Source organism: Enoplosus armatus, chromosome 6, assembly GCF_043641665.1.
Source record: "Enoplosus armatus isolate fEnoArm2 chromosome 6, fEnoArm2.hap1, whole genome shotgun sequence".
Lineage (NCBI taxonomy): Eukaryota > Metazoa > Chordata > Actinopteri > Centrarchiformes > Enoplosidae > Enoplosus > Enoplosus armatus.
In genome coordinates, this window is record NC_092185.1 from 7,380,058 (window position 1) to 7,390,221 (window position 10,164).

Genomic DNA, 10,164 nt, shown 5'->3' on the forward strand with positions numbered 1-10,164 from the left:
GTTTAAAATAAAATAAAAAAATCACAATGCATTGTGACAATGTGACTGAACGCAGCACGATGTTGTGAACTGGTATAGGCCTACTGGTAAACTGCTTTTAGCAAGACAATGCACCTGCAGACTGGGACACCAGTAAGACCTTGTGCATAAAGCATCATCACGACGGATTTTGAGAAAAACGTGTGGTCAGGATGTTTCGGAGCCGAGTTGAAAAGTTGAACACTACCTGTGGTTCACGTGAACTGGTGAACATGTTAGCGAGGAGCATGAGAACATGCCTTTAGGCTGTAGAAATGTGTTTACTGTATGTACAAATGTCAAAGTTGAGAAAAAGTGAAAGAATATGTCATCCAGCCCTCTGTCTCTGTCCAGGCCGTCCCCCTGCCTGCTGTGAGTGATTTTGTATACAGAAACAAAAAAAACTGCTTTATTGGAACCTGTGAAGGATGGCACGTTCATAAATCCCCATTGAGATCAAGTATAACTGTGTAGTGTTAATTGTGTACTATTCACCTTGTACAGCTGTATTCCTACAAATATGGTTTACTGTATCATTGATACTGTAGTTTCAAAGACGTGAACAACTATTTTTATGAAATGCGACAGTACTGATATATTACATTTTGCTAAAAAACAAAAAACTTGTTTACTGAAAGATATTCTGAAATACTGTCAAATAAACTCTTGACATGGTGTAAAATATTCTTTTCTAGAGATTGCTTTACTTTACTATAACCACAACGGTGAGACTAGAGCAATACATCAAAAACAATTCGATTAATCTGCAACACTTTTTTAAAAATCCATTTAACATTACAGTTGTTTACAAGCATAAATGGTAAATATTCCCATGTAATTCTAAATTGTTCTTCTTGGGCTTTCAAAACTTCTGAAGAGCATTTTTCATTTTTAAATAATCAGCCGGAGGTGAGACTATACCAGAGACAAAGCTAAATATTAATAATGAATCCACATCAAGTTAAAAGTGGATTTTATTTTTTAACAAATCAGCCTCATATTTGCAATAATCATTTACACATAGGCACAGTTGTGGGACAATTTAAAACCCCTCTAGTCCTTTCACACAGTCCACCTTTAAAGGCCCTGCGCACACACTCACACACACAGGTTTTCTTTTATTATAGCTGGTTAGGCCTCTTAACATCTGCACCAAACTACATGAAAGAATCAGGAAAATGTCACTCTTTCACATGTTAAAACTATTATCTGTCAGGGAGACGTCAATACACGACCACACAACCCTGAGAAAAGATCTAATTAGCTGTAATGAGTGAAAACACCAGTGCGGGTGCACCATGGGAGCTCAGACACCAGGTACCATCTATTTCATTAAGTCAGATCTACAATAATGCAGTGTTCAGGCGGCTGCTCAGTCCTCCTGGTGCAGCTTCCCGGTGAAAGTGACAGGTAATTACTGGAGGTTATTGATTACAATCCTTTACAGGTGGACGAACAGTCATGTCTGAATTGTACACGCACCAAACAACAACTTAAAAAAAAATGATACAAATATTTACACATTTCTGAACAAAGCGGGGACATATTTCATAATAAAACAACCTGTAAACATTTTCCCAGCATCACATTGCTGTGTAGTGGTTTAGGCCAAGATGGTGAGCTGTCAGTGAGCTGTAGGGACTCTCATTACTCAGTGTTATTTTCTGGAGGAACTGGGGTTTCACTGTTCGCCTGCTCATTCAGAGGAGCCTCCTGACAAAGGAGAACAGAAACATTTATAATGATAACGGCACAAATTTAATAGTATGTACAAGGTTAAAGGTCATGTTATTGGCTTACCTTAAGATGTCTGTAGATTCCCATTTGGAAACGACAGCAAATGACATCGAACAGGAATCCCACCATACCATGGAGCATGCCTTCAAGTGAGGAAAAAGATCCGACTTAATGTAGACGCTCATGAGGGGAAGATAACTTGGTTTAAGTTGATAAGTATGTTAGCTGTATGTAGGAGAGGATGTTGAGTCAAAGTGTATGTCTGTGTTTGACAAATGGATACATACATCCATGACTAATATATAAAGGGTGATTTTTGAATGGATGTCTACCCTCTACCATCTAAATTTCTAGTTTGCCAGTAACTCCATCATCTTTGGGGACATTAATGACAAGACATTCATCACTTCCTCCCATTATCTTTAATATCTCTGTGAGAACACCTGGCGATTCAGTTTTAAAAGGTGATTTTCTTACCATTTGCTGGATTAGATGACAAGAATAGATAACAGTGATTTAGGACATTACCTGCATATTGTCTAGATTTTAGATTGGTTACGCCCCCCCCCCATCTAAGGGGCGAGAGCCCACGACAAAAATGTGGTATTGTGACAGATCACCATTTTTCCCAAGCATCCAATAAATTTCAAGATTGATTTTCTCCTTTCAGGCAGTTATTTTCAGTTCACGCCCGCGTGAAAATCAACTTAAAACTCTCCTGAGTTCGGACATCTAATGCAGTTGCACGTGGGATTGTTTTAAAGAAACAGTTGAGGTGTTCAGGTGCTTGTGGGATGCTCTAACATCCAAGATTAGATAACTGGCAACAGAAACATGTTGCATTCAAGGCTATAATGTCAAAATCAATTAACCTAGAGATAAATAATAATAAGCAAGCATAGATACTGTTAATGTAGATTGGTAGCTTACTGCTTTAAATACATACAGGAGGTAACTGTGTGTATTTAAGTCAGCACTTACAGTAAGGGCTAAAACACAATAAAACTCCAGTGTGGTCCTTTAAAGATGCATCTGCCACTCTGTGAAACATATTACCAGTTACAAGTGTTTCTGAGAGAGTTTATCTACCTGTGGTCGAGAAAATGCCTCCAATGATGCCACAGAGTCTGACAAGAAACTGCCAGAGAGGCATGTGCTGCTCTGTGACTTTGACCATTAGTGAGCTGATATCGTACTTCATAAAGATCCCTGAGACTCCATGGCTGCCTGCAGCATGGTTTATCACTCGTTCCTGCAGAACAACAAGAGGAATACCAACACATTCACCACACTGATATATATCATATACTACACAAACGTGTGCAAAAGTTTAAACCTACCTGCTCGGTGACTGAGTATTGATGTGTTTCTGCAGAGACCTTGTAGGTGTTCAGTTTGGTGGGCACGATGGTGATGAAGTACTGAAACATGTGGTTAGCTGGAGACAATCACCACAAGTGTTGTTAGCACAGTGAAGCAGGTGTCAATTGTCTAGTATTTAAATGTTAAATGCTAGACAACAACAAAACAGTCTGAATGAAAAGGCATACATGTAAGTAAAAATGGACTACGTACGATAAACAGAGACTTTCTCTGTGCCGTCCAGAGGGCTGATAATCCCAGGAACTGCTTCTCCAAAGGACAGGTGGTCAATCCGGTGAGAAAAGTTATAAGCTGTAACACAATGCCAAACCAAAACGATGAATAGTCATCATCAAGTCAACAGTGCTTTATTGCTTTATTTGCTTTATAAGTGTCACAACCTACAGTGTGAATATCATCGCCATGTTACTGAAGTACACACACACACACACACACACACACAAGATGTGTACAACAAGGGTTTGCCCAAAGGATAATGAACTCACTGTCATGGCTGACTAGTGCAGCTAGATGGGCATGGCCTCTGGGATGTGGGATGGACCTACACAGGGACGAAAAAGGTCAAGTTCCTGTTCTGTGCATCAACATTACAACGGTGTAGAATTAAGGGTGCTGATATAACATGGTCAGGTCTAACTTTAATGTTCTCGAGTTTTTTTAATAGCTATGTAGATACATACTTGCCAACAGTAATGTGGAAATTTCCTGCCACCTTGTTGACATACAGGTGTCCATGTATCCTGCAGGCACTGAGGGAAGTGGAGCTGTCCTCACTAGGGGGGGAAAGAGAGCAACACAATGTGGAGGAAGTAATTGTACCACAACATATGGGCGGTTGAACATTTCCTTGTTTATCTTTGTAAGTCATATTTTCAACCATCTCTCAACTCCAAACAGAAAAGAGTTTATCTTGTGGATCCTGTACCGTTCAGACTGAGCAGGAGGAGCTGCTTTTATTGCAGCCTTGAAGAGAACATCCTGGAGAGAGTGCTCCACTTTCAGACGCTCCTGGATGTGCAGAAGTGTCCTGACGGTGACAGACAGAAATATTAAAAGGATGCAAAACACGGAATGAGACTAAACCAATTCAATGGATGAAACTGCATTTTAAAATTTAGGCCTATAATTTATCCTCACAAAAAGAAAAAGAGGATTTCAACACAAACCTTTAGCCTGCTTGTTAACTCTCTACATATCTGGTGAATTTACTGTTTAGGCTATGGGTAGAAAACACCTTTTAGTGTCCTTTAGAGTTGCTGACAATGCTACCAATGGTCTGCTGATTTGTTAATACTGTATCAAGGCCAGAGACCGTACTGTTTGTCACTACACGACAGCTGCATTTTAAACGTTGTGTAAATGACATATCTAAATAATGCTGAATGCTGGATGAAGAAAGGCCATCGTGTTCATAAATAAGTTAAGAGGTGTAATGCAATCTTACATGTGCCATAACCTTTGCTGTGGCGAGAGCTCAAAGTTGACCTTAAATGAGACAAAACACAATCGTCAGATGAGCATAAATGAACTTTTCACTGTAACACAAAGAAAACAGGATTGTTTTCTCGTTCCATCTTTATAATATAGTAGATAAATTGTTATTGCACACTGAATACTCACTGGTTCATATTTCAAGCCATCAGAAGCAACCATGGTCTCTGCCAGATCCAGGACATCTGCACCGATATCTGCATTGAGCCATACACACAAGTTAAAAACACCTTTCTCAACCAAACACGCTTTTTGATTGCTTTTCCTAGAGCTGAAACACAAATAAAATGCAAATTTTTACACTTACATTGGCATCTCATGGCCACTGTAATGTCAACATTTATCCTCAGCTTACTGTAAGTGAAGAGCAGATGCAGTCAGGAAACACACCAAGCCAAGACACCAGAGGTGAAGCACAACAATCACACGCACTTGTCAGGCTCTTACCTGCTGTAGTCTTTGTCCACCTCATACTCATACTTCATCCATGTGTCTCTGTACACAAAGAATTCCAGGAAGGCAAGGACAGCCATGAGAGTGAATGCTATCAGAGACACTAGAGAGAGCATCAAAATGAGTCACTGTCGCATTAAAGTTACTCCCTCGGGCAGGAGCATGTATGTAACAGAGAGCTGGAGGCTATATGTGGCTTTGAAGGATCTGTACCTGTCCCGCCGCTGGCTGTGGACTCCACATAGCTCTCGGGAACTTTGGGGAAAGCGTCCAGCTCCTTCACGAGAGTCAGAGCCTTCTTCTTGGTCAGTCTCCTCATTTTAGGAGCGGCGGTGATGTGTCCTCGGGTGACTCCCTCATACAGTGAATGTCTTCTGGCAGCTAGTTACCGTTGGTTGTTTTGTGGGGCGACCGTTGAGTAATGTGCAGCTAACGTCCAGTCATACGTGTGTTTCTGTGCTGACGTCGACCATGACAGCTGTTAGCAACCGAGCTAACAGTTGACGTTAATGTTAGCTAGCATAGATAGCTAGCCGGCTAAAACATAACTTCGGGGCGACTGGTCTAATTTAAGTGAAAAAAAATTATTGTACCGGAAGCTCAGTCCACAGTTAAAGTGCTTCTTTAGTCAAATATCAAGAAACCCCAAAGCGTGAAGTGAACAGTTAGCTACTGTGTCATCTGACCCCGTTGTCTGAGAAAACTGCTCCCATTTGGACTTAGCGCCCTCTAACGGTTGCTAACGCTAAACGTCGGTTTGTTACAAAGGTACCAACGTGCATTTCATGCTTTAAAACATAGTTTAAACACGTTTAAAATAATATACATTAGATTAAAAACTATATCGTGGCATATACATATCATATATGGGTTTGGTGCAAGCTAATTTCCTACTTGCTAGTAAAAGCTTTTGATCTAGCCAAGACTGGATTACCTTATTATCTTTTTTTCTTTTAGCATATTCAAATGACCCCTGTTGCATGGTTGTCAATACTGAACATAAACTGAACCAGATGTCAACATGCTACATAAAGCGAGCAGATAATCTCTCCCTTTGAAGGTGTCATGTTGGTTTTTGTCTTGTTGCTGTTTGGACTATTCCTACAGTTTTTCAGACAGAATATTTTGTTTTAGGAGCCCATATTGCCTAACAAAATTACAATAAATCATGTAACCACAAACCACTTGCTACACAGTGATCCTTGGGCTTTTGGGTACGGGAGTACCAGAGCAGTTGCCAGCACAGCCCCATTGGTATTTCAACCTTGAGTTTACCTTATTTATTGCCTCAATAACTACATTTTGAGAGGGCCTAAACCAGCCTCCACCTTTCTGGTCATTTAACCTAAGTGCTGTTTAAAATTGAACATAGTAACTCACACTTTTTAAAAATCAAAGGACACAACTTGTCAAAGATATTGTTCATATACTTGAGCCATAAACATTTTTTCAAGACACAATCCCAATTTTCACATTAACTGTAACTTAAAGGGAAAAGCCACTGTGTAAATTAATTCATCTTATACCATTGATTTTGGACAGCAAGCAATACAAATTTTCATCCTACTATGGAACCGCTTCAACATTTCATCATTTAATTATATTCTGTCTCTGTTTTTCAAGGAGATCATTTTTCAAATCCACAAATGAAAACCGAGATGTAAAAATATGACAGAAATAACAAATTCCGTCCATTTAAGGCTGGACTTTCCCTTTTACACCAAAACGGCATTTTTAATGGGCTGCAAAGAGCGCTTGGATCCTCCACTCCTACGACCTGGTTTCCAGCTCTCGTATCAAAGAGCCTCTGCCCTGCTAACATGTCTTTGAATAGTTTGCTGAATCTGACAATTAGTATGAGAACAACAGTAGTAACTACTTGAGAACACTAACTTTTGTCTTTCAAGTAACTTAAAATCATGAGAGATTTCTTCCCTCAGTCAGGTGTGTATCTCTTCAGACAAAACAAAGCAAAATTAAATATGTTTCTAATCACATAATGTGTGAGGGCTTTTGCTCAGGTTCACTGTGAGTACCATAAATATACATCTATAGTGAGATACTATACAACTTCAAGTATTATTTGCATTATTTTAGTGCTGTGCGGGCATAGGACAAATAAGCATGCCAACAAAAATCCATCCAGTCCTCACAGACAGCTCATAGCCACATCTAACATCAAGGCTGTGATGCTCTTCCCAACAGATAGATTAATGACTGGAAAAGTCGGCAGTCCAATGCAAACTCAAATATACAACATGACCTCCTGTTAAAACAGTTTTAGGGTTGAAGCTCAAGAGACTGAAATCCATTCAAAAACTGCTCGCTCTATTCTGCAGGGACAGAGTCAGGACCCTCGTCCTGTAGGACGGCTGTCTCGAGAACATCAGAGGTGGGCGTGTCAGGCGGCTCTTGAGAGAGATCTTCAGAGCACCTGCTCACCGTGGGCGAGATCACATCTGGACTTGTGTCACAGGACTCTGTGCTCTGCTCCGAGGTGGCCGTTGTAATCGTTGTGGCAACACTGGGGAGGACTGGGTCAAACTCATCATCGTCGTCCTCCAGGACGGGTGACTCGTGGATATCTGCCAGGAAAACAGAGATATTTTAGACAAGCAGATTTGGGGTTGACTGTGGTTACAAAATGATGAATGGATTAAAAATGCTAACTCACTGTTGAAAGCTTCTGGGTACTGCTTTGCAATCTTCCCTTTTAGCGTCCTGGAGACGCAGAGGAGACCAATAATCAGAGGTTGCCTGTGTATGTGTGTGTGTGTGTGTGTGTGTTTGCACTGAGGGTGAAGGGACTTACCTGATCCTTCTGAAGACGCTGTCTAGATCTTTCTTCATCTCCACAAGGGTGCGCGTGTGGAGCAGGAAGCGCTCGTTCATCTGCTGCAGTCGCACATTGGACAGCCCGTTGAAGTTTATCAGCATTTCATTGGTTTTCTCAAAGCGGTCGAGCCTGTTTTCACAACAATTCAGCAAAGCAACAATTACCTTCAGGTGCCACTTTACAAAGCATCAGCATCACTGTCATATGCAAGTGAATTGGCCCACTTTATATTTTGTAGTATCACAGCATGACACTCACATGTGTCTCTGAGCCTGGATGATGGCGTTCACGTCCTCAGAGTTGACCATGCTCAGCATCCTGTTACAGAACACGCCTGATGCTGTGGGCTCCGCCATGATGAAGACCAAGACGAAAAACCTTCAAATACAAAACTTTATTTAGAAACTGACTCTTGCGAGTAGTGTAATATAATCTAATCAATAACATAAACGTTGAAACCACGAGCCCATAAAGAAAGCTTAATCACGAAAGTAATGGACACAGTCAGCTAATCACTGCAGCTAATGAGAGTCAGTAACGTTGATATATTTATCATCTTCTACAGGGTAGCTAAGTTCCTCTGTGATATTTTAATCGCAGCATGGTTAATAACTTTATTAACAGCTCGGCAGAGTCCACTGTTAGCAGGCTGCACGGACCATTGATTATGCTGTTAGCTCGCGAGCTAAACTGACACGCGAAACAACAAAATTTGCATGAGCTACCTCAGATCCCACTGTGGTTGTTTGCGACGACCTCTGGCTGTTTGAATAGATTTAAAACAACATCTGTCGCCTAAAGATACACCTAACAGCTGGCTGCAAAACAAAAACAAAGCACTTCCTTGTTTTTACTTCCGGTCATAGGACCCCAGTTTCCGGTGCTTTTTTTCCACGTTTCTTTCCTTTTCATTTCTTTATTTAAAACTGCGCAAATCACAAACGTACATAATAATAATAATACATCTAATTTGGTTTTATCATTGTTTTTAGGATGCAGAATTATATAATAACAATAATTCAAAATATAAAATACAAATGCATGTGATTAGACTGAAAGCCAATTTAAATTTAAATTTCATGGAAATAAAAAGTGATTATAGTGTAATTGCAATAAGGTAAAGTAAGTAGTGTGAGGTACATGTGAACAAAATTCTCTTTTAAATCTAGTGTCTATTAGTTTTATATTTGATAAAAGTCTGATGAGATACTTTACAAACGTGGTTAACTGAATTTGTCAATCATTCTGCTGATTTAATTTTTATCCACCTACCCCCCTTATGCCAATAAATTCAGTAATGCCATACTTCCAGAAAACTCACAAAATTACTTTTATTAAGGGACAAGTAAAAAAAGTACATGATGTATAAAAAATACAAAACCGCTTTGTCTAAGCTAAGTAAATGCATAGCAACAGTACATGCAAGTCTAGAGTCAGGTATCCTACTACTCTGTAACATTTTAAGCTACAGGCTAAAAGGGGAAAAGCACAGTTTGGTTGCAATCTATCAGTCGTTTCAGTCTACATGATCCAAAGTGATGGTACAGAATAAGTTAGGTTGCACGCAACTCAACTGATGAGTAAATAAATACTTAACAACATTTCACAAATATTGACAACCAGTAATTCAATGCAATGTTAAACAAAGCCTGCGTGAGAATAACATTTGATTTCTGATGTACAAAACCGTTCTACGTATAAGCTAGAGATGAAAAAGATTCATAGTATTACACTTCTAAGCGGGGATGCAGTGATACAAATAAATATGAAATAAATAAATAATGAAACCCATACAGTATAAGAGCCATACGGCTCACCCAACCCCTTATGTACATTACACACCCTCTGCTCCCAACTACAACATCACGTGTATGAAATTTCATATTAGTGTTGTTTTTAGAATACCATAAAGATACATACAAATGAGCTCGGACAAGCACAAGTGTCCATAGAAAACCTGCATTGATTTGACATTGGGTGAATTTCAATGTGCTTTGGCTTTCGTTTGATAAATAAGGTAATATTAGGCTATATATCACAACACAATTGTGGTATATTAAGAGGCAATGACATAGAATTTCAGCTTGTATAAAGTCTTTTACCATATACTGACCCAGGAATGACGGGAATCACTGATATTAATATTGCTTAATGACTATAGACCGATTATGTGTTTTGCTGTTGTATGGTGTGGTATTATTATCCAAAGACACTTGTATTTTTCCTTTTTCTTCTTTTTTTTTTTT

The 10,164-nt window shown here is 39.5% G+C and overlaps 2 protein-coding genes across 2 annotated transcripts; both read right to left on the reverse strand.

Moving 5' to 3' along the window:
• Positions 1 to 974: 974 nt before the first annotated feature.
• Positions 975 to 5,631, reverse strand: LOC139286629 (endoplasmic reticulum-Golgi intermediate compartment protein 2-like). The gene is made up of 13 exons (XM_070907500.1): positions 5,296 to 5,631; positions 5,077 to 5,185; positions 4,937 to 4,983; positions 4,759 to 4,826; positions 4,583 to 4,623; positions 4,064 to 4,165; positions 3,819 to 3,911; positions 3,624 to 3,679; positions 3,331 to 3,429; positions 3,096 to 3,193; positions 2,845 to 3,007; positions 1,819 to 1,898; positions 975 to 1,731 (listed from the first exon to the last, which is right to left on the reverse strand). The coding sequence occupies exons 1-13, from the start codon at positions 5,399 to 5,401 to the stop codon at positions 1,666 to 1,668; spliced, it is 1,128 nt and encodes a 375-aa protein (XP_070763601.1). The 5' UTR covers positions 5,402 to 5,631; the 3' UTR covers positions 975 to 1,665.
• An 881-nt stretch (positions 5,632 to 6,512) lies between these two features.
• Positions 6,513 to 8,739, reverse strand: kxd1 (KxDL motif containing 1). Its single transcript, XM_070907813.1, has 5 exons — positions 8,644 to 8,739; positions 8,177 to 8,296; positions 7,895 to 8,047; positions 7,757 to 7,803; positions 6,513 to 7,667 (listed from the first exon to the last, which is right to left on the reverse strand). Exons 2-5 carry the CDS (start codon positions 8,272 to 8,274, stop codon positions 7,411 to 7,413), a joined length of 555 nt encoding a protein of 184 aa, XP_070763914.1. The 5' UTR covers positions 8,275 to 8,296; positions 8,644 to 8,739; the 3' UTR covers positions 6,513 to 7,410.
• Positions 8,740 to 10,164: the final 1,425 nt, after the last annotated feature.

Excerpts from the sequence above, each read along its gene's own strand:
- LOC139286629 (XM_070907500.1), bottom strand. The coding sequence starts at position 5,401 with ATGAGGAGACTGACCAAGAAGAAGGCTCTGACTCTCGTGAAGGAGCTG. Across the intron at positions 3,008-3,095 it reads AATACTCAGTCACCGAGCAG|GAACGAGTGATAAACCATGC; the intron begins GTAGGTTTAAAC and ends GTTGTTCTGCAG. Across the intron at positions 1,732-1,818 it reads GAATCTACAGACATCTTAAG|GAGGCTCCTCTGAATGAGCA; the intron begins GTAAGCCAATAA and ends CTCCTTTGTCAG.
- kxd1 (XM_070907813.1), bottom strand. The coding sequence starts at position 8,274 with ATGGCGGAGCCCACAGCATCAGGCGTGTTCTGTAACAGGATGCTGAGC. Across the intron at positions 8,048-8,176 it reads ATCCAGGCTCAGAGACACAT|GCTCGACCGCTTTGAGAAAA; the intron begins GTGAGTGTCATG and ends TTGTGAAAACAG. Across the intron at positions 7,668-7,756 it reads GTACCCAGAAGCTTTCAACA|ATATCCACGAGTCACCCGTC; the intron begins GTGAGTTAGCAT and ends TTTTCCTGGCAG.